This window comes from Ambystoma mexicanum, chromosome 9 (assembly GCF_040938575.1).
Source record: "Ambystoma mexicanum isolate Mex_15411 chromosome 9, UKY_AmexF1_1, whole genome shotgun sequence".
In the NCBI taxonomy this organism is placed as follows: Eukaryota; Metazoa; Chordata; class Amphibia; order Caudata; family Ambystomatidae; genus Ambystoma; species Ambystoma mexicanum.
The window spans coordinates 1,113,390,222-1,113,414,616 of record NC_090931.1 but is presented as its reverse complement, the minus strand read 5'-3'; the positions used below and the strand labels follow the sequence as shown (position 1 = coordinate 1,113,414,616).

Here is a 24,395-nt window from a genome sequence, read left to right as displayed (position 1 = left end):
GGATTTCTATTTTAGCACCTTAAATAGTTCATATAAAATACACCTCATTCACACAAAATACTTGTCTGCAGTGACTACATTCCTGAAGTACCTCACTGTACATTTGATTCCTATATTCACACTTGGAACAAATGGTCATAACATTTCCAAACAAATGTGTTGAGCATGAAGACTTTTTCTTGTATATTATAAAGAAGGCTGCTTGAGAAAAAATCCAGTTCAAACATAAAATAACTAGCAAAAAGGAACACTCTGTAAAACCACCTAGATACCAAGGTTAATGACAAAATGGCACTTTAAACAATTAGATTTTTTAAAATGTACTTCGTTTTTACTTTTCAGGATTACTGCAACACAAGACACACTGCAAAATTACCCCTTCACGCTTATCTCACAAACTCTCTTTGGTAGCAATTTATTTATTGAATATGTTTTGCTGACACTATGAAAATACATTTTTAAAAGCATAAATCTGGAGAAATACAATGCATTTGGCAGAATATTGTTTAATTATGCACAAGCCTAAAAATAAATATGATAATTAAGGTAAGAGAAAATGTATTCAACACTGTCTTAAAGAAACAGTAGTCACAGTATTACAGTCTGTACAGAGGGCTGTAGTAGATTACAAGAAAGGAAATACACCGTAGCCATATGTACAAGTGTATAATTTTTCATTTACGGAAAAATTCTATTTATACAAGTAGATAAAGAATTCAACAGTCATACAGCTATATACACTATTTATATTTCATATGTACTGAAGAACAAGCAAAGCATTTATAAAATCTACATGTCACCAATTTGTAATTATTAAGTACCAGATGCTTTTTATGCTCCACCAAACAAACTGAAACAAAATAAACTTCAGTTATATATTTTAATGACAAAGTATAGAACACATGAGTAACCCCAAACAAACTTACATATGGTTTGGAACAATACATTAAAAGGTGTTTGCACACAAACAGTAAATAGTTATAACAGCAGCCTTTTAAACACATTGTTTATTTTCATTTTCCCACTAACAGAAAGTATATGTTAAATATTTTGAGCAAGGTGCCATATTATTTTTAATTTCATACATCTATACAGACAACTGACAGAGTGGAAATAAAAAATGAACACACAAGTACACAATTGAGAAAGAGAGGTGGAGAGGTAACCTGAAGTTTCATACAAGCTGTTAGTACTCAAGAAAAATAGGATTAACCTGGGATGTCTAATTCTAGCCTACCCCTTGAGTCCAATCAATCATGTGTATTCGAGAATGTTACCTTTTAGAGTTGTACACTACATATAATGTGTAACTCAATTTATTGAAACAGAGCCTAACAGAACTATTGTATTGAGAGAACAATCAAGACAATGGGGTGTCCTTTTCAAAGCCAGCACATGTTGAACTAAAATTAAGATTGTGTTTAAGAAAAGGTACTACACATATAAATCACATGTATAAGTGCATGATGGATCCATGCACAGAAACAAGTAGCCTTTAAGTATCAAAGTGATTATTATTCATTATTTTTGAAAATGTAGCTATTCATATTGGAGTGAAAAATATATACAAAAATGATTATGTTAGAAGCAGAGCAGGTGAAAACGAGTAAGAAATGTGCAAATGTAAAGTGCTTAATGAGCCTTTTAAAAAAATTATGCTTGCTGTATTCATGTGTGATAATTATTGTTGTCTACTTTAAATCTAAATAAAAAGGGGGTCTAAAATATCTACTTTCCATTTGAACCAAGAGGAAATACGGTGTACTCTAAAAGGCAGAGAAGTGAGAAACCCAAAAAACATTACCCAAGCACTTCTAAACCCTTCACGTCTTACTAGCAAAAATGCAAAGAACCATATGCGTGTAGTGGGATTGCCTGAGCATTTGCATGTGGAACATGTTTCTATTAAATAATGTTAGCATATTGCCAATTCTGCTCTGCAAAGTCTTTTCACATGTCCTTGTGAAGGAAAGAAATGAAAGTGTTAAAAAATACCCATCTTACTTCATGCTGACATGTCCTCTTGTAACAAACTTTCACAAGAGGCTTAAATAAACTATGGGTTGACTGCATATAAAATAAGCGACATTGACATTCCCCAATGGAAGAAGGACTACAAGATGTGAGCATTTATTTGGGGGTACATTTAAACTAGAGGTCATGATAGGAAAGTGTGCACTCTGGTGGGAAGTCAGGATCAAGTAGAACCCAAAGCCATGCTTAAACCTCAAGATGTATGCTTGAAGCAATGCACAATCATAGGTGGAGCAGCCAACTTAGTAAAAGGAAAATGGTCTGAAAATTCAACTGACCTGTCAAATTCAGGAGTACTGTTTACTTTTAAAATGCTGTTGCTAGATTAATCAAATTTGTACGAGTCGCATTTTAGTATTGTAATGCATATTGTGTTTACCTCAAATTTCTAAGTACTGTAACGCATTAATGCCTTGATTTATTTTAATATTGATTAATTGACTTAGCCGTTTTAGAATTTTAGGTTGTATTTTGAGAAAGGTTGCTAGGATAACTAATTGACAATAAAAAAATAAAAGAGGAAACCAAAGTATGAAATCATATAGACACACTCTGTAGGTTGACTAGAAAGGTGTGGCAGCACTATCAACCGCCAATTCACTCTTTCAATGTGATCTGAGCTTCACTCCACTTATCACACCTGGCACAGAAATCATTTTCATCCAGAAAAAACACACATTTGAAGTGCCAGAAGCCTTTTTCTTCCACTACACAATGGCAAATCGTCACAAATTATCATTGCATGGAATGGTTATCTTTATAAATGGAAATAAATGCAAATTCCCAAACTTGCACATTTACTATTGATATAGACTACATTTTTGCATGTATACTATATGGAGAAAAATTAAATACAAGAAAAACAATATGTTATGTCATTTGACACATCTGTTAATGTCTGAAAAATGACAAAAAAAAAGTATTTTCGAGTGCCATTGCTTTTAACTTAATTATAATTTTGCAGGCAATACATCTGAAGTCCATATTGGTTTCTGGGTTAGTGTTCCTAAGACCGTTAGTGTCCCGCTCCAAATCATGGCTTCAAAAGAAGCCAAATGAAACACAACCCTGGGTTATTTTTTTCTTCATCTTACATAATGACTGTTTTCTCAGCAGAAAACAAAATCAAGCAATGACTACATTAGTTTAATTAGAACCCGCTACTGAACACGAAGGTCAAAGGATATTGCAAATCAGGCAATAGGATAAATGTGATTAATGGACAGAATTATTTAATCCTATTGACATCACTCAACGAATAGGCACCATCTAAAATAAAGGAGCAATATAAAGAACCACTATATTCAAACTGTACATTTGTAAAAGTTGAACGAAAAACAGTCATTTCGTTAATTGTGTCACACATTGAATCTTTTATGCGTTCAGAGCATATTAGTTCCGACATTAGCACAAATCTGCTTCCCAATTTTAAAACTATTACATCCTACTCTGACAACCCAGAATATCTTAAAATCAATATTTGTTTTTAATAGTCAACCTGCTTGTACGATGATTCCTTCAAAAAGGATACTTTCTGAATGTATGATGCTTGACATACAACGTGTGGGTATAACTAACAATTATAGTGTGTCAGATAAGGTATACATTTGGTGCTAAAAATTGGCTATGAAGATCCTGGAAGCCTAAAAGTAACACTCCACTTCAGGAGAAGCTGAAACGTAGTTCAGCCAATAATCTAGAGTATCTTTCCACTTCATGGTGCATGTATTCTAAAAGGAGTAGCTTGAAATACTTATAAGTGAGAGTCTGGATTCGAAGTGAATGCTGGTGTAGGAGGGCGTGGAGAAAGGAAGTGCTAGGATGAATGGGGAGAAAAGACTATAAAATACCAAGACGCAACATTTTGTGTTGCATTTCACAGAACAAAACATACAAAATATAAATCATTAACATATAGAGGTGATATAAACAGACAGCAGTTGGCCCTGCAAAGTAAACTGGAATTATGTCTCTTTAGCAGTAACTACTATTTCAATTATAAAAGAAGGAAGAATCGGAATAACAGTCTATAAAACCATTTATATCTCGCCAAGAAACAGTAATCAACAAGAAAATCTCAAGTCAGTCTTAAGATCACAAAAGTCTACAGACTCATGGTGGATTTGAGAGTGGTGTCAGACCTTTGGAGTTATGACCGATGTATCAATTATATATTTAAATAGCATGTTAAAGAAGATCTACTTAAAAGTTCTTGTTTTCCAAATTGTATATGACAAACAGAAGGCAAGGTAAGGTGGGGTGACAAAACATAGCTTGGCAGGGACTTGGATTCAATCATTTTGGACGTATGTATTGGTTGAGCGCAGAAAAAAAAAAGACCATAACAATGGCAACTAATTAAATAAAGCGGACACATGCCAACAAAAATGAATGAGCCCGTTTTTCTTTAGTTGGTTTCTAGTTAAGTCTTACTGAGGTTCAGTGAGTTTGATTGAAGGCAAAGGTGGCAACGATCATGGAATCTGGGAGATGGTTTTTCAGTAGCAAAACCTTAAGGACACTGATGATAATTTAAGTGCATTCCAGATCAGAAGAATGTTTGAGGTTGATGTCTGGGGTGCAGGGAATCCATACGACACAATCCATACAATAGTCAAAAGGAATAACCAATGTACATTGATTTTTTGTTGTACATACAGATCACTAATGGAGGTGTGATGATTGCCAAAGAAACATATCAAAGGTGAACATGAAGCCAATAAGTGGCCAAGTGTTTACTTGCATACTTTCTGGGGGAGCCTACTCAATAGGTAGCCCACAATCATTTTTGTAAGGGACCGTGGCACTTGCATAACTTGAGTAAATCAGTCAAGAAACAAATGAGCTAGCCTTGAGAGAACCAAGAAAATGTGTCATAGCTAGAATTACTGGCCATATTACTCTGGCTATAGTTGGACTATAATGAGATTCTCAAAACCTTGGCTAGAATTGCAAGGTGGAAAATGTGAGCAAAACACCACAATGAAATAGACATTTCCTACATACACTATATAAAGGATGGAACACACTGCAGCAGATCTGTGAACCGTGTTTCAGGGAAGTGGTTAAACTAAAGAAGGAAGAAAACTAGTTTCTTGCATCAAGTCTAAATCCAGTCATATGGCAACAACAGCTACATGCACTGCATTAAAACACTCATTGGAAACTGATGTGTGTATGCACACATACATATACACCCTTCCCCACGCCCTCAAAGCACAAAGGATAGAACTATCTGAATGAGAGCCCCAATCATGGTCTGACCGATATTCTGAATTACAAACAATGGGAGTATTTAGGAGGGAGGTTTGGATTAGAGGGGATACATACAGGAATGATTCCCAGTCTATAGAAAAAAGGAATCATGCCCATCTATTCTGCAGTGGTCAACGAGTCCACCTTCCAAGGACCTTATCTTTTAATGGGAATTGTGAGGTATTCAACTCCAATGCATGTCTGGTATAATATTCTGAAGCACCCGTAGATATTTACATTTTTCACTTTGATCATAAATAAGGCAGCAGGATTAATGATCTGCCTTGGGAGAATCACACACCATGCTATCAGGCCTTTGTCTGAAAATAGGCAGTGGTTATCCCTTTGTTTTTTTCAGGTGTCAGCATGTAGTGTTGTCTTTTACACTTCGACGACCTTCAAGAGGAGAAACAAAAGAAAAGGCTTCAAATCTACAAAGACGCTTTTTAGCTAAACTCGGGGCACATATTTTTGTTCTCCGCTGGCTAGAAGATATTATTCACAGAACAGCTACCACACATTAATCTTTTCTATAAACAAACCCAAAAGGCATCAGTCTGATGCAGATTTTAAGATGCTGGAGCATGGAAATGAACAAGTTGAAATGTTCCCACTCTATACTCCTCACTAAAGAAATGGAAGATGGTGCAGGAGTATGTATAGTTCCCTATTTTTCAGGACTTTTTTTAAACCACTTTCTTGGAAAACCCATTTTTTTCCCTCACAAACAATGGCTGGACTGTAAAGCTATGCAGATGCATAGGAACATCAGCTCCCGGGCCTTTTGGAACCATATGTCAATGATTTTGAACTTGGATGCAATTAAACCATCTTTGTAATGCTAAAGGGCAGACACCCAGGGAACTCAACAATGCACCCATGATCCAAACCATTTAAGAAATCTGCAGGGAGGGTATTGTTGGTTTATGGAGAACTGTGGATCGATTTCCAAACCGATCTGCAAGCTATACAGACCTAGCTCTTGTGGACCAACATAAAAATGCTAAAACCTCTCCAGTGGTGTTCACGGCTAAGGATGGGACCTATGCATCCTGTAGAAAGACTGATGATATTCGACATCTTGGTAAAGAACGTCCTGGATTTGTATTACAGACACCATTGTGAGTCTTCCCTTAAGTGGGATGAAATGGCAGAACATGAAAGGACCTAGGATAGTGTAAAGGCACCCTCCCTTTACTTATTCTCTTTCGCAATCTAAACACATAATTCCAATATCTGTTGAATAGCTTTGCGAGAAAATGGGCGTCAACAAGAGCAAGTGATAAACTACAAGGTGCAGTTTGAAACTGAAGGCTGATTGCATTGAGATTGAGGAAGAGAGCATTTCCATTACATATCAAAATCAACTAATTAAATGACCCGGTGGGGCTAAGAAAGGGACCCCCTCTACCATTCTCCACTCCACCCCTTCCCGCCGTCCTGTCTACTCATTTACTGAACCTACATAGCCCTGTTACTTTAATATTGCTTTGTTACCCCCTGCGATCAGTCACAATCTGTGTGGTACAGTATCGATAGGGAAATGGACGCACAATTCTGGAAACATGATGTATAAATGCTTGGGCACATCAATCCCTCCAGTGAAAGGTTAGAAACCTTTTGTATCCAACAAGGTTTTCTGATGGCAACACAAGGTGAAGTTTATTTGCATATTAAAACGTTATAAACGATAGTCTATCATGTATCACAGTCGGCTTGTGTTTTAGTATTTAGTTACATTCCTTAATTATAGCAGTTTTTCGTGAAGTTTAAAATCAATTATTATAGCCATGTATAGTATTGTAGGAGTTGGAATACATTTCCAATAGAAGTTACGTTAAAGGTTTTTGTCAATTTCTTTATTTAATTGCTCTATTTATTTTAATGCATGGTTTTCAACCAGATTGATCTTTAAAGATTGATCGATGCCCCAAATCTGGTGTAGGCAAAGAGGTTGTGGTTGGAAGGTACAGCTCAGTCTGCCTCAATGACATTAGACTGTTCCCATGCCTAATTTACTTTTCTTTCAAACACTTAATGGGATTTCATTTGCGATTGACTTGGACTTGAACTCCATGGAAGAGGATTCTTGCACCAAAGCTGATCTGAAATGCAGGTTTACAGGACAGTGAGTCATATAGTCCCTCTTACTGGCCAAGTAAAAGTGGGTCTGTTGGTATTGAAACTTCGCACTGTCCCCCCTACTCAGAATTCGACAATTCCAACATACACTCAGGCACATAAGACGACTACAAAATTAGTCCTGTGGCTAACATGTTGCATATCTTTATCAGAGTGGGGTGGCTTTCTAGGGCAATTATAAGAAAAGAGGACGTTACCAGCAAAAGTACAACCATTTATGCAGGAGCCTTTTGGACCTTGGACTAGGATTATCAACTGAACTCTGTTTTGAAGATTACAATACATGTTGCTGGGCCAACCAATTTTGTCTTAACACAGACATCTTTAGGCCTTCTGTTCATCTGAAGAATAACATGTTCAAGATTGTTTAGCTATGAATTATTCATATTTAAGTGCTCTGAAATTCCCACAGCTAATGAAAACAGTATCTGTCTGGTGAAGAGTACAAGACCCAAGCTCAGGAGAAAATAAAGAACTGTGCAGGAAGTGCATATGCAGTGGGCTATGCAAGGAATTTCAAAGCCTTTCAGAAATTGAAAGTTTTCCTATGACATTATTGCTAAAGTGATTTAGCTAAAAGGCTTTCCAGTCAAAGCCACGGTGCAGTAAAGTGCTTGGAAAGGAACAGAATGCCAGACAAATGACCTATTTTTGAAGGGACAAAACTGAAGTAATACGCCAATTTTAAAAGCAGCATGAATCAAACTGCAGACAAATAACTGTACTAAGTAGAGACACCACATTAATTAATCAAGCGAACAGCAAAGTACTTCATTTGACCCCAGATCAACTTAAAGGACATATAAATGATACAATCTATTAAAACCTTAAAGCAAAATTATTCTAATTGGTGTGCAACGAACCATTTACACCATGACCACCAAACAAATGCCAGGATCGACAGGGGTCCAAGAAGTGTACTTCCAAATCTCTGTAGGAATGGGTGAAAGGTGTCCTTACCCAGCTGGTTTTCCGTTCCTATTCTAGAGAGGAAAACTACATAAGAGTCATACAGTGAGTCTATAAAATGTTAAAACACTGTCTGTATGGTGTTCTATATGTATTTCCTATGCGCTCTTCTAGAGTCTTTGTCACTGAGGTTCTTCAATGGCACCTGCTATCTGGGGAGCATTTCAATGCTCTTTACATATACCTACATCAGCCTAAACACCACATGGATTGAGCTAATTTGGCATTTTTATGCTTTATTCTCAGCATATTCCTTACTCCTGGGCACATTCATTTGAACTAGAAGGCAAATGGAAAGGATGACTAAAGGACTTTATGCAAAGCAGTGGAATAGATAAAAAGAAAGACTCGCCTCCAGATACACTCAAGGCTAAGAGTCCCATGTGATCGAAGTATTGCATCTTGAGGTATGAAAAATTACACAAATAAAGGATGATCATTAATACCCCCCTCTGCTATAGGAACCAAAAGTCAAAACAGTATGAAGTGAAATTTAACTGCAGTATTAATGGTTTCGGGGTATAACACAATGAAAAGTTAGTGAGTGTAAGAAGACTTTAATTGAGGTTAATTAAAATAAAGTTATATGAATCTCATAAAGAAACGTTCAGAAACTACTTGGAAATTGGGGAATCTTTAAATATGGTATCAGAACTAGTGTACTTCAATAGCTTAATTGGTGTTGATCTCCACTAACGTGGACTTGATGAATGAATGTCTTTCTTCTTCACTGGATGGATGTTTAAATTTCACTGTGAAAACAAAACTCACAAGAGGGAAAAGAAACATACCCCAGTGCACTATAAACAACAACATAAACGATGGAAACCTTTCTTACAGAATTAGAAATGATCCTGAACCTTGGAGGCAACAGCATCTGAAAACATCCATGTCACATGCTGGTACAATTGTGTTCATGGTCCTTTCTTTAATTTAGAGCTGGGTAAACGTCCAAATTCTATTTATTTATGGTGGAAGATCGCAAGATAAGAAACCAAACCTATATTAAGAACATGGGGCTAGTTGTACTTTCAGAGGAGAGGTTGTGGATAGTAATTTGCAGGCTGTTGTTGAGCTGAATGAGTAGAGACTGCTACAGGATAGCCTGCCACTTGAGGAAAGTTGGTTGTAGCGTTCTGGTAATTAGCCATATCGATGGACATTGCCATGTGTTGCGTGTATACAGGTGCACCCACTGTAGACTGAAGCCCGGAGCTCTGGTTCACGAAGGTGGAATTTGGAATGGACTCCTGAACAGTGCTAGCAACAAAACAAAAAAACAAAAAATGTCTTGAGATTTAAAGTAGTGCGAAAGTACTTCGTAAAGATGCAAGAAAAACTGCTGTGAATTTGCTTTCTTCATTAATGTGCCCATGGAGCATGAAATATTTATTTTCATACAATTATTTGCACTTATGACAAATACTGATAATGTGGTTGTAACAGTGTATCAGTTAAGCAGAATCATTTGAGAAATAATGTACAGCAAATAAAGATTTAGCAAATATCAAAAGCTAGTTAAACATTCTATGAATTACTGCATGTTGAGATAGTTCATACAAGTCACATTCTGAGACGGAACACAAATTTCAACATACCCCTAATGTAAATCTTTGTTATCACAGGCAGAAAAGCAAACACAGTGTAGGAAATGCTTAACCTTGTGGTCTAGTACCTGGTGACCATACCTCCTTCACCTAGTTCTTCTATTCTAGCAATTTCAATTTGAATAGTTTATTTTGGGCCGGCTTTCTTCAAGAAATATACATCCACTCCATGATACATACCATCCAAGGTTCGGGGACACCGTTCTGTCTGCTTGAGACATACTCCTTGCCTATACCTCCAGTCCTGCACACAGGCCCTTTCATATAGTTAGGGTGCTTCTTAACCTTCCTGCAGTCACGGCATACAGCTTCTTGGGGTACTTTTGAGAAATCCACACTAACATTTCTTTCCTGCTCCTTATTTCAATGTGAAGAACACCCTGCTGGGTTTCAGAATAATTCTCAAACCAAGGTTTTAGAACTGCCTTAACACATGTTGACCCGGGGTTAATAGGGCCCAGGTATAACTTAATTTTGGCCTTTGTGCACTGTGTGAGAGTGGTTTGAGTTTTTTTGGAGACGCAGCGCAACCAGCATATTAAGGAAGATTAATTAGGTGTCTGGGTCCACATATCCGAAAGAGTAATTTCTCTGAACCAAACGCTCTTCCATCTAAAGAAATGGAGACTCCAGACTGCCCGTCCCTCATCTGCTAATTCCCAGATGCTTGTTGCATATGTGTTACAATGTTCAGAGATTACAAGAGAAAGACCGATTGAGTGAGAGAGAGAGAGAGAGAGAGAGAAAAAGTAAGATTGAGAGATTGTGAGAGAGAGGGAAAGAAGAGGGGAGAGAGGAGGACAGAAAGACTTACTGTGGCAATGTGAGAAAGTGAAATGGGGCTTGTCTGAAAGAGGCCAGTGTTGAGAGTACACGAGCATACTAGTTTGTTTTGCCTTGATTAAGCTCTCCTCTTTAGTGCTATTTTGCTGGAAGGGCCTTTTGGCCAAAACACATCCGATGGCACTGGTGTATGAAAAAACCTTTCTGGTGAGAGAGCCGATCACACATTACACTTCTAATTGAGGCGGACTACCCTTTGGATCAAATGGTCCTGCTCTTAGGAGATGTGGATTTACTGGACATAAATTGGTGGCTAGCATTGAACATGGGTTACCCATCTTCTGCTGGCAGCCCAATTCGCTGTAGTTCTCCCCCCTCCCCTACGAGTACCCCGTGTGCTTCTCAGTGGTAGGCAATAGTTTCGGATGCCTTAGTGTTGGGTATGATTTTCATATCAATGATGAATCTTCCTGACCTGAGCTAACACAATGAACATTTGCTGGACTGGTAGATTATTTTCCCCTATACCTCAGAAAGTGGGAACCTTTTTCCACACTCACAGAATCTTTTACTCTTTTTATGGATGTCATTTTTAAGACACTCCCTAGTGTCTTTAAAAGTTATCCTCTTTAACAACTTTTTGGCAATCAGTGCCTATTGTTGCTGGGTTGCCCTAGGGGGCTCCCATTTTAGCTTTCTCTGGCTAACCTTGTGAGAACTACAGTTCCCAAGGGCCTACAGAATCTTTGGATCCCTTTTACATTTCATTAGGTGAGACCAGCAAACCCCCCCCCCCCCCCACTTATGTGGAGTGCCGGGGAGATACTGGTTATCCCCCTTCTCATTTTAAATGTAACATTATGTTACTAGGACAAACTTACCTTTAATGGTTGGTGGCAGTGAACCTTTTTATTAATTCGGTGCACCTTTATCGCCCAACCCTGCAACCCTGGTAAAGGCACCCATGGGTGCTCATAACAAAATTGCCCGGTCTTTTTTCACCATTTCAGCGTTCCTTGTCCTTTCTTGTTCCTTCCCCTGATATCAAGTGTGGGAAACTCTTTTGTGTTAACTTTATCTTCTGCAGGAATCCTATGGATACCCCGCCCAGGCTCCAGAGTGTCTGTGAAGGCAGGAAGTGAGGGAGGAGTCCAAAACTCTGCAGCCCTTTGTCTTCCAGCCTGACTGCGAGAATCTAGTTCACACTGGAAGTCGGACTGTCCTGAAAGGACTGCCAAACCCCCAGGTTTGAATGTTGCAAGGCTCTTGGATTTGCTGGGTTCCTGCATTAAAGTCCAATCCTGGAAGCTGAACAGGTAGTCGACCACTGGGACTAAAACTGAGGAGGAAGACGTAGAAACCGCAGCTGGGATGATTTCTAGTGACCGGAGAGTGTGATGTGTAACCGGAGCCTGCTGTAGCCATTCCTTTGAAATGACCTGGGGACTCCGAAAACGACGACCCCGACTCATAGCCTGGTGAAACCCACTAGACTCAAAAAGACCTGCATTTTGAGCCATCCCACGCTGTGGTGCGACCTTGCAGGGCTGCAATACCCCAAAAAGCTGGAACCGCCAGCCATTGTGTGGCGCACAGTCTTTCGAATTCTGAATCTCGCGGAAACTTCGTGGGTATCCTGCTGGATCTCCAGAGGCACGATTCAAGTCTGAAAAGTACCCTCTTCAGAGTGCCGGACCTTGCAAATGACTAGAATTCGACTGGCAGCGATATTAATAGTCTTCTTCTCTGCTCCTGAAAATGTGCCAAATATACAGAGCCGCATCCAGCCGCAAGGAAACTCTTGCCTTGAGCCTTCTTCCGTGATCCCTGCTGCAAAAGTTTTTCCAAAGTCCTTTCTTTCATCTTTTTGACAAAGCAATCCATCGACCAGGCTTTTGGCTGCAGATCCTGAAGTCTTCCTGCTAAAACTTGTTCTTCTGTGCTAAGGGACTGTGTTGGCTGGGGTTTTTACCAACCTTAAGCCTTTGTGATTTCTGTATAGCTTTGGGGTGTTTTTTATGTGATTGGGAATCCACTCATCCAGTTCACCCAGGCCCACTGAAGAATCCTCCTAGGGTGTCTTCTCTGAAGTCCCTGGACCCTCAACTAACTTTAAAGTGAAATACTTACTTCGGTGAATAGTCTACCTCTGGAACTCTGACCTTACCTGCAACTGAGCCCCATCTTACCCTGCCTACAGCTGGCATCTAGACCACTAGGGTCCCTCTACTGCCTCCGAGTGTACTGCTTCTGCCTTGAAAAGGATAACTAGTGTGCAAAGGTTACTTACTTGTAAAAGAAGTTGGTTGGTAACTAGCTCAGAGTGCACTGTTACAAACGTTCTTACTTACCTTTAATGTGTGTTGCACTATTTTGAAAAGTATATATAAGGTTAAATTACTCGCCTGTGAATTGGTTGTGCCTCTTCCCCAAACGTAATGCTGTTGGTTTCACTTTACTATTCCTGTTAGGATAAAATGTATGAGTGTCCCCAATTGGGTCTTGCTTCTCCTGATTTGCTGTTCACCTGTCCAGAATAAGTCTGCCAAAGGTTATGCTTACCTTTAAGTTGCTGATAGCCCCTTTACAAAGTAAATATGTTTTACTTACCTTGTGTTAGCTGTGTGCCACCCTAAAACAAATTGAATAATTATTGCTTATCTCAATCTGTGTTCCACTGATATTAAAAAGCAACTGTAATAGAACATTACAACATTAGGTTTTACCTGCCTAGAATAGCTGTGTGCCATTCCTGAAATGTGTTCCTTTAGGTGTAGCTAACCTTGGTCTGCCTGGTGCATACAAAATTAGAGTAAAGAGTTCTTGCTTATCTTAGCCTGTGTTCCACTGAGCAGAAGAGCAGCTGTAATTGTGTATTACACCAAAAAGGTCTTACTCACCTAATATAACTGTGTGTTATCACTAAGATAGTAGAGGTATATACCTTTGCTTGAATCTGTGTTCCACTATTCAGAAAAGTATATTTGCAAGTTGGTTGACTATATGATGTCCCTGTTGAGTGTCAATGCATAACTGACAGGGTCTACTACCCTTGTATTACTGTAAACTAATCTGAAAGTAACATATGGGTTTTACTCACCATGATTAGGTGTGCCCTATACTGAATGTGTATACAAAGGTCCGACTTACCTAGAAATACTGTTAGGTGTTCTAATAAGGTCTGTGCTTTGATCTGTGTATTTGAAGCATAGTGTTGTGTTTTTATAATGTGCTTATATGCTTTATGATAGTACTTACCCAAGATGCTCTTGGCCTGCTTGTATATAAAAAATAAACCCTTTATTTTTTACAATACATAGTGCGTCAGTGTTTCCTTGGACCATATGTATGATACAATTACTTTGTACTGACTCTACAGCCTTCTCTCCCTCCTAAAATAAGTCTAGCTGCTCTGTCTACACTACCATGAACTCAGTTGGTACAGCTTTATACTGAGAGTGGAGTCTTGTACTGTCTCAGCTGAATGGGTTTACTATACCCTTAGTTGGACTTCAGAACAACAGTCCTAACACTTCGCAATGGACACAATTTCATCAGTATGACAAATACACTGCAGCAAAGGGCCCCATTTGTTGATTTGAAAGGGCAAATCATTTCTCAGCAACTCATAAAATGAATTCAATTATTTGGTTATTTATTCAGGAGTATATGGAAAAAGGAAAACACACTGTCAATGAATGACCATACAGAGGAATTCACTAGACAAGAGCTAAACTGGCTTCAGAACATATGCTTTGTGAAAAATAGTCCTGTTGTCCCTTTGAACTTCTGAACCCACATTTTTTCCTTCTGAAGGGAAAATTACTTGTGTAACGTTCTGCTGACTTAGCCTCCTGCAGATACCACATCTTGAAAGATATCCCGCAGCATCAGCTGTTATTGGAACATTTCATCATGGGGCATTGTGTAGCTTGGCATGATCATCTCGGACGGTTTACCGCTCTGATTCTGGATGTGAAGCAACCACCTTATAAGCTGCTCACAACAAGCCCCATTACCTGAGTTCCCAGCCTCCAACTCCTCCTCAAGCTTGGCAGCTAAGGGAAAACCTCAGTAGAGAGAATCAAATTGGGAAAGTGGGAGTCTTTTTTCTTTCACTTGATGCTCCTACATTGAGGGGCAGGATGGGAGGGCGAGGAGGAATCTGTGGGTGGAGAATCCACCTGAAAGTACATTACACAACAAGTAATTTCTCCTTCTAATGGATTGCATTCTCCACATATTTCTAATCTTGATAGACTCCCATAACAATACAGACTGTTAACGGAGGAGCAGAGAGCGAAAGTACTGCTAAATCTAGAAATCCTGGAGAACTGTCTCCAAAACGAGTGTCTAGACCAGATTGAGAGTCCAGACAGTAGTGTTTGGGGAAAGTATGTAAAGATGACAAGACTGCAGCTTGATAAACTTCACCAACAGAAGCCCTTTTTGCAAAGCTGAGGTGGCCCCAACTCCCCTACAGGGCTCGCAACATCTACTGGTCCACTCATATTGGCGAGATTTTTTTTATTTTACGAAGGGCAAGTTCCATTTATATGGTATTCAACCTTGCTGGAGAGCAAGGGGATGTTTCAAACTTTTGTAGTAAACTACAAACTTTGTTTACTACAAACTTTGTAGTAAATGGCAAATTAAAGTTTCATTGTGTATGGCTAGCCTTTAAGTGGAAGATTTGCACCAATTATGAAATGTGCTTATGGTGAAAAGCACCACTTTACAGATAGCGCTGGTAAATATTTTGTCATATGTTACCCATGGGGCAAGTGCATTTCTCTTAGACCGAGTATGTAAACAAAGGAATTTGTCCTGCAGGTCTAAAGTGATTTTTAAGAATTTGCTAGGCCTGCTCTAGCAGAATGATCCCTGAGGACTCTCCAAATTTCAGAGCACGATCCAATAGGAAACAGTGTGGTGACTACCATTCCTAAGTGAGCTTCAGGAAAACAAAAAGCGGTTATGCTTTTTATTGAGCGCAGACCTTGCTTCGGGAAGCAACAAAGAGCTTTACAAAAATAGGGGGTGGGGGCTATTTATCCGGCCAGAAAGCTACTTGTCCTGGGTATGTAAAAATTCAAAGCCCTCCACTCCAAGGTCCAATTTATGCAGCCCCTCTTCCTCTTTAGAAAGGTGAGGCGGTGGATAAAAGACATGCAAATTAATCTTTTGGTTCACATGGAAATAAACAAATACCTTTGTCAAAAGCAGAAGGCCCGATCCTTAACCCCTTAAGTGCCAAGGACGAGGTACCTCATCCTTGACATTACCATTGCAATGCCAAGGACGAGGCTTTTTGGCACTGCACTTTGTGTGATCCCTGCAAAGCCTGACAGGGACTTTGTGTCTTTGTCCTGTACGCCTTTTATCATGTGTGCACTGTGTTATGTTCTGCACAGGAGTCCATGTGGGATTGCTGGCAGTGCGGCTGTTCCTCTTTTTGGTTGTGGTGAACAGACCCTTGGGATACCCTTATGGCATCCATGGATGGGGGTACAACCTGGTACCCCTAGTGTATGTTTTTGGGCACCTGTGTGTGGCCCACAATGCAGGGTATGGGCTGGTGGCAGCTCCATGCTGAATTTGACAGGTGCTCGGGATACCCAGGCCCTGCCATTGGAATCAGTTGATTCCTGATAGAAGACAAGATGGCCCCTGTGACCTTTTGCTTTCTATTGCCGGTTACCTTGTTCTCCCAAAGTCCTGGGAAGCCCTGACTCTGTCCCTTTCCCCGACTGGCAGTTGGGTGGAAGTTCCATATATTGTATTGTGGGGTACACCAGGCCAGAGTGGCTAGAGCCTTCCCAGTGACTGTCATGGGTAAACCCTTGGGGTGGGACCTGGGTAAACGGAGTGTGTGACCAATATGCACTTCATGCTATAGGTGTCCGGTTTCTGGTATGTAACACAATGAATGAGACAGCCCTGCCCGAAACTGGTATGAATGCAGTGTGGAGTGCTGAATGGCTGGCTACTTGTCCCAATGCATATCCCTTGTTGTGAGAGTCTAGAGGGAAGTGAATGCCCTGAATGCACTGGGAGCCTGATTGGCTGGCTGCCTGCATGAATTCCCTTCTGAATGATTGGTTGCCCGAGTGTGACCCAGCAGAGTGAATGAGAGGCCACACAGTATATCTGGGGAACTCTCAATGATGGAAATCGTTCAGAAGCTGAAATCGAAACTTGATGCTTAATCTCGAGGCTGAGCCAGAAGAAGAAGGTTAACTGCTGTTTCCCGTCAACGCAATCTGAAAGCTGCTGTGCCTTCAAGAAACTGATACAAGATAGGACCTGTATAGGAGACCTCTTCCCGAGCTACAAGGGACCATCGTGCACTACCTAACCTTCGCCAATGCTCCTTGGAAGTCAGTCCTCGAAAGGCTGCCGACCGGAGACTGGGACCGCAGAGGAACCTCGAAGTGCAGCACCCAGACTGAGGCCATCAAAGTCCATCGTCGTTGACCAGGGTTCGGAGGATCACTCCAACTGCTGGAGGCCCGTCGAAGCCGTGTTGGCCAGAAGCAGGGACCGCTTGACGCCATGCCGCTGACGACTGGAGCCGCAACGCTCCATTGCCTAAGAACACTTTGAATCAAGGACTCCCTTGCTCATCACCGTCGAATGCTTTGTCCCACCGGAGAAAGTCAAGGTCGCTGATGAACCGAGGAGAATCCGCCGGTGAGTTTCCCATCACCCGAAGACCACAAAGACGCCAACGACCCAACGCCCTTGCTGGACCAAAGTTCGCCATTGACTCTTTGCAGCAACAAACTATCGTTGTTGAGGTGCACCGCACACCTCATCTTCGCAGGACGTCCATGACCGATCGTCGATGAGCACTGCCAGGACCGAAGCTGCTGCCTCGATGCCTTTGTTCACCTTTTCTACGAGGGATCTCGACGATCCGTGGTTCCTGCCTTAAAGGGAGTTCACTCCAGAAGGATCCGTAGACGACCCGACGTCGAACTCTGCTAAACCAGGTCATTTGGGGTAGTAGAACATGTGTAGAAGGAAATAAGACTATTAACAATATATGGACTGGGCTTGTTTATTATCTTTTTTACAGGTTGCCCAGATGGGGGGGATCCTCACACAGAACTGTGACTTAGTAGCTAGAGTACTATTCTGCCAATTGTTTAACCAACTTGTTTTCCTCCTGAAGTCTATTGTTGGTTCACTTTATTAATTGATTTGAATGCAATTTGATTAAAGAAACCAAGGTCTTGTCTCACTGGAATGGGCCGACATTGGATACAATTAAGGAGAGAAGAGAACAGATGATCCTGTTCAGAAAGGTCAAGATAAGCCACAGACGTCAGAAGACTGGTAGAATTAAATCAAATATACGAAAATACACGGAGAAAAGCCGATTTCACAGTGTCCAGTCACGTGACAAAGGCAGGCTGGAAGGGTGACACTTTCACACCTACGCATGGATCCCCGCCATGCGCCTATTCCTTGAAAGTTCTCAGAGTACAGAACAGACACAAGGCCAAACTACGAAGCAGTAATTGACACATGACCACTGAGGTGATGATTGATTGTAGCATAATTGGTGGGAAGCTGGGGAGCAGACAAGCTTCTCTGCACCTGGATGTTCTTTCTGCGTGCTGCTGCACGTAGGTGGAAAAGTATGAGTGGGGTTGATGCCAACCCAATCATAGTGGACCATGTATTCTAGGGTACTATAGTGAGTAGAGCCAATGGGATGTCGTACTTTTAGTGACGTTCATAGTGGCCATTTTGAAGGGAGGGCTTAGTTGGCCGCCACCCTACATTTATTATCCAATCCCCTCTCCCCGTTACCATATATAGATATATTACCTATGTTAAGTTACCTTCCTATAACCAATCACATTGCATGTTAGGTTTTTAAGATTGCCACGTAGGATGACGTTAGTACGTGCGCAGGTTGTACCTCAGCAATGACGAGTTTTTGCTATAAATGTGTTTTTTTCTAAAAGTAAAGAGAGCGAGAAGATCGAGTGATTGCTGATGTTCGTTGTACTCCCTGTTTTATGAACTTGTCATTAAGCGGACTCCCTTTGCCAAACTATTGAGTTGTCTTAATTATTTGATGCATGAGTATGAATCTGCATCCCCACCTATCTCAAGGGTACTGCTACTCGCCTTAAAGGGCTGTTTGAAGATCATCCAGTTCACAACCACTTTATAACAACCAACACTAGGAGAATGGCTGCATTCTCCTGCTGACTTGCATTTCACAAAGTTCAGTCCAGTAAACTATTCTCAATTAGTACCCGGCGAGGGAGGTGTGGCGGCCTCCGAGCCAATGGGGAGGCTCAGAACGCGGACGTTCCCACACGGTAATCCCACCGCTCTGAGCCTCCTCAGGGCTGGCAGCCGCCATCTCTTCACCGTGGTATCAGGTGAGTCTTTCTCCCACCTCTCTGCCCCCATCCACAGAATACCCTCAAAGCCCTCCCACCCCCACTTACCTTCTTTTCTGTCCATTTTGAGAGCAGACGCGCTGGCAACACTTCCCCAGCGCGTCTGCTCCCGATCTGTGACAGGCCGTCATGGAAAGGAAGAGGGATTACACGTAGTTCCTTCTCTCCTTTCCATGGCAGCCATTTTGTTTGTTTACTTTTTTCACTTATTTTCCAAGGCCGCCATAAAAAGGGAAAACTGAATTTGTTTTCCCTTCTCTGGGGGCCATTTTTTTGACATTTTGTTTTTCTGTTCTGAAACACCAGAGCGTTTCGGAACGGAAAGAATAATTGCCTTCAGTACCCTGGTCTAACGGGCAGGGCACTAATGGCAATAAGCCCCTCGCCTGCGGGCCATACCGCCTTGTAACGCGGGCCATACCGCGTTGTAACTATGGGCCCAAGGGGAATTACCTTATGCAGTAATGGCCACAGGCTCAGGGCTTATTGCTTAAGTAGTTCCTGGTAACTGTTTTTATAAATTCATACAGTTTTGTTACAAGGTTGTCAACTTCTCATTCTACTCTTATGTGAATATTCTCTGCTTCCTGCTTGTTCTTTACTTGTAGTGCTTCTCTTTTCCCAAGGTGCCTCAATCCAACACTTGGGACTCTCCCCTTGTCTTCTCTGGCCTTTGATGTATAGTTCACAATCTCTGGTTTCAAACTAGCCTTCCAGTAATGAGTCTCTTCCACTTATTTTTTTTTTTTTTAACTTCTTTTTATTGGTTTTACAACATAACATAACCCCCTTTCTTCCCTCTTCCCTCTTCCTCCCCCCTCCCTCTCCCCAAAGGCAGCCGCAGTATGTTCATGGTCCGATGCCTCCTCGGGCCTGGCTCAAACAGATGTCGAGTTTATAGTGGGGGGCCGGTCTCTTGGCGACCTCCCTTCTTTCCCTGGGAGTTTCCTCTGCTTTCGTCCATGTGTGTATTCGCTGGCCTTTCCAGGTAGGATTGCATTGTTCAGTGTGTGCGTTGGTCCTGATCTCGTCTCCTTCTTCCCATTTCTTCCCTTTCTCTAAGTTATGTGGTGCCCCGTCGGCGTGGGCGGGCCAATTTCTTAATTTCCTGAGTCGCTTGGGTCGTCCGTGTCATCCCTGCTTCTGCTGCCAAACAGGTCCTGCACCAGAGAGTTCCATGCCAGTAGTCTGGTCCCACTGTTGCTCTCCCCCTTTTGCGTGGCTCTCGCCCAGACTGCTGTCTCTGCTATTGCCCATTTTTGTAGGTCGGCCCACCAGCCCTCCCTCGAGGGGCCTTCGCTCTTGTTCCATGCCATCGCTATGCGGCGCTTCGCTAATATTGTCATCAGGTCTTTCATTTTAGCCACATGTGACATCTGCCGGTGCCCCCTTGGGAACAGGCCCAATAAATATGTTGCTGGCGATCTTGCCGGCATATGTATATCTGCTGTCAGCGCCTTTTCTTTCACCATATTCCAGAAGTCTGTTATCTGCGGGCATGACCAGAACATGTGCACCATGTCGGCTTGTTCGTCTCCGCAGCGCGGGCAGCACCGGGTCTGTCCGTCTCCCATCCTCGACATTCTCTTGGGAGTTAGGTATGCTCTATGCACTATGTAGATTTGCAGTTGTCTAAACCTGGCGTTCCTGGACACCTTTTTTGTGTACGTGAGGACTTTGTTCCATTCCTCATCTTCGAAGGGTTGTTGTAGTTCTTCCTCCCATTTCGTTCATGCTTTTAATGTCTTTTTGTTGGTGTATCCCAGTAGTTGCTCGTAGAGTCTGGACACAGTGTGTCCTCCCTCGGAAACATCATACCATGCATCTAGTTCTCCTTCGGTGTCCTCAGGCTCCGGCATGGTGTTCCACCTCTCCTTTATTGTCCGAACTAGGCTATTGTACAGGATGAATTGGCCCCTGTGTACATCTTGTTCATCCATCAGAGTCTGGAATTCAACCCATTGTCCGTCACGCCACAGGTCCCCTACTTGTGCTACTCCTCTGTCCTCCCATTGTGCTCTATACGTGGCCAGGCTGGCCACTCGGGTGTCTACCAGCCCCGCCAGTGGGATATGTCTTGAGCAGGGGTCTCGTATGCCTTGTATCTTCCAGGCTCTTTTCCATAGTGTCCGGCCTAGTTGGGCTATATTGGGTAGGTCTTTGGCTTGGGCGGCTTTTATCCATAGTAGTTCTCTCAGGTGGTATCTCCGGAGTGTTGGTCCCATAAGTATTGTGTCTATCGAGGTCTCTTCACCCAGCCATCTCACCACAAATTGGAGTTGTGCTGCCAAGTAGTAGTATTCAAAATCTGGGAGTTTAATGCCCCCCCATTCGTAGCTTCTTTGTAGTGTGTCTAGTGCCACCTTGTTTCTCCCCCCTCCCCACAGGAAAGTTCTCGCCATGGTGTGTAGGTGTTTGAAGAAGGACCTTGGTATGTTATGTGGGATGTTTGTAAAGTAATATAAGAGTCGGGGTAGGACCGTCATTTTTAGCAGTGCCGCCCGGCCTATCATGCCCAACGGCAACGTCTGCCAGAATTTCATGGCGTTTTCGATTTTGTCTAGGGCTACTTGTGTGTTACCTGCATGTGTTTCCATGGTGTCGTGGTAAATGTCCACTCCCAGGTATTTGAAGGTGTTCGGGGCCCATGTGATACCCAAGTGCGGCAATTGATCCGTCGGTATTGCGCGTAGGCCTGCCAGGGGAAACAGTAAGGATTTTTCCCTGTTGACCACTATTCCGGACAGCCTACCAAACGCGCGCAGCGCCTCCAGCAAGTCCTGCAGGTGGGTGCGTGGATTCTGTATGTAGAGGAGTATATCGTCTGCGTATATGGATATCTGGTGTATTTCCCCATCTATCTCTATGCCCATTTCTTTGTAGTGCATTCTTAGGAATACTGCGAACGGCTCCAGGGCCAGAATATATAACATTGGGGACAGGGGGCATCCCTGTTTTGTGCCTCGCTCTATGCTCCATTCCCTAGAGACTTGTCTACCCGTCTTGACTCTTGCTCTCGGGTCCTTGTATAGTAGTTCTATCCATCGTGTAAACCCTCGTCCGATCCCGTAATGGGTGAGCGTTCCCAGGAGCCAGTCCCATCCCACTGAGTCGAATGCTTTAATTGCATCTAGTGAGGCTACGGCACACTCCCCTCCCTCTTGGTTCGTTTTTTCTATAACATAATGGAGTCTGCGTAGGTTCCAGGACGTGTTTCGTCCTGGCACGTACCCTGTCTGGTCTGTGTGGATCAGGGTGGGTAGCACTCTTTTAAGGCGGTTAGCTAATGCCGCCGTCAGGATCTTGGAGTCCTGGTTTATTAGGGAGATCGGTCTGTAGGAGCCGCATTCGAAGGGCGGCTTACCTGGTTTAAGGATCGGGATTATTATAGATTCTGACATGCTATTCGGGAGTCTTCCTCTCTCATATGCTTCTTCTAGTGTTTCTAGCAGTCTCGGGGCTATATCGTTTTTGTATTGTTTATAAAATTCCCCCGGGAGCCCATCTGGCCCCGGAGATTTCCCTGTCGGCAGCTGGGCGATCACGTCTGTTAGTTCCTCTACAGTGAAAGGGGCGTCTAACATTTGGGCCTGTTCCTCCGTCAATTGTGGGAGTCTGATTTCCGCGAGGGCTTCCTCTAGGTCCCCTTCTTCCGCCTCCCGGACCCTGGAGTATAAGTCCTCGTAAAATTGCGAGAACACCTCGTTTATTCCCTCTTGGGATCTAATCACCTCTCCCCGTCTATTTTGAATTTCATTAATCGGCTCCCGCCTAGTTTCCTGTTTGGTTAGCCAGGCCAGGAGCCTGCCAGGCTTGTCCCCCTCAGCATGTAGTTTCTGTATATATTTACCATAGTCGAGCCGCCCTAATCTTTCCCAGGTCTCCGCACACTGTTGTCGCAGGGTGGTGAGGTTCTCTCGTTCCGCCCCTTTCTGCCCCGCTTGTCCTTCGGCCTTCTCGATTTTCTTTTCTAGCTCATCTAGTTGTGCTAGGGTTTCTCGCCTGAGACCTCCCATTTTCCCCATCGCCTCACCTCTGACTACCACCTTAAAGGCCTCCCAGACCGTTCCTGTGCTTTCCACACTACCCACATTATGTTCGTAATAGTCTTCTATTACGTTTTGGATGTGTTCCTGGAAGCCTACGTCCGATAATGCCTCTGCCCTTAATCTCCACGTGGGTATAGGGGCTCTCCTGTGTGTGTGCGCCCATGTGATTCTCAGGGGGGCGTGGTCAGATAGGGTTCGCGCGTGTATGTGTGCCTCAGTAAATTCCCCTAGTGTCTCCTTGCCCGTAAACAGGTAGTCTATCCGTGTGAATGTCCCATGTGGGGCACTATAATGCGTGTATCCCCTCTCTTCCCCATGTACCTTCCTCCAGATGTCTTCGAGGTCGAGTTGGTCTAGTGTCTGTCGTAGTGCTCTCGCTGGTGGCGCCGCTCTCTTGTACTTATTGTCCGACCTGTCCAGCCGGGGGTCCAATGTACAATTGTGATCGCCTGCCCAGATCACCGTTGCATTCCTGTACGGGGCCAGCCGGGACGGAAGCGTCCTGAAGAAGGCCGTGGCGTCATGGTTGGGAGCATAGGTGTTCACCAGGCATATCTCCCGATTTTCTAGCATCCCGTGGACTACCAGGATTCTGCCTTCCACGTCTTTTTCCTGGTTGATGAGCTGGAATGGGACACCCGGGGCGACCCAGGTTATTACTCCCCTTGCGTAATTAGAATATGTTGCACTATACATCTGACCTCCCCATTTTTTCTTTATTTTAGCTTGTTTTTCGGCCGTCAGGTGCGTTTCCTGCAACAGTGCAATGTGGGTCCTCGTTTTGTTCAACCAGGTATAAATTCTCAGCCTCTTGACATATGCATTCATCCCTCTGACGTTCCACGTGACAATCCTCAGGTCATCTCGGTCCTTGTGGGGATTAGCGCTCGCGGTCTGTTTTTTCCCAAGGGCCCGCTCAGTGTCTTATTCTCTTGGTTTGCTCTTGTCGGGGATTTGTGTCCCTTTCTCTGGCTGTTGAGTTTTGAATCGTCTATTCGTCCGCTTTCTCGGGTTGGTTCTCTTGCTGTTGGCTGCACTCTGTTGTGGACGGTCTTACCTTGTGCTTTCCACCAGCTCTTTGTTTGTGGGTGCTGCTCCCTGAATTTGCTTTTCATGCCGATTCTTTGTGT

General features: G+C 42.7%; 1 protein-coding gene across 2 annotated transcripts in view; it reads right to left on the bottom strand.

Moving 5' to 3' along the window:
* Positions 1–399: 399 nt before the first annotated feature.
* STAM2 (signal transducing adaptor molecule 2) overlaps positions 400–24,395 on the bottom strand; it is a 1,208,123-nt gene continuing 1,184,127 nt past the window's right edge. For both annotated transcript variants that reach the window (XM_069616449.1, XM_069616450.1), the window contains exon 14: positions 400–9,660. In XM_069616449.1, coding sequence (XP_069472550.1) covers positions 9,432–9,660 — 229 coding nt within the window. In that variant the 3' untranslated portion in view covers positions 400–9,431. The remainder of the gene's footprint in view (positions 9,661–24,395) is intronic.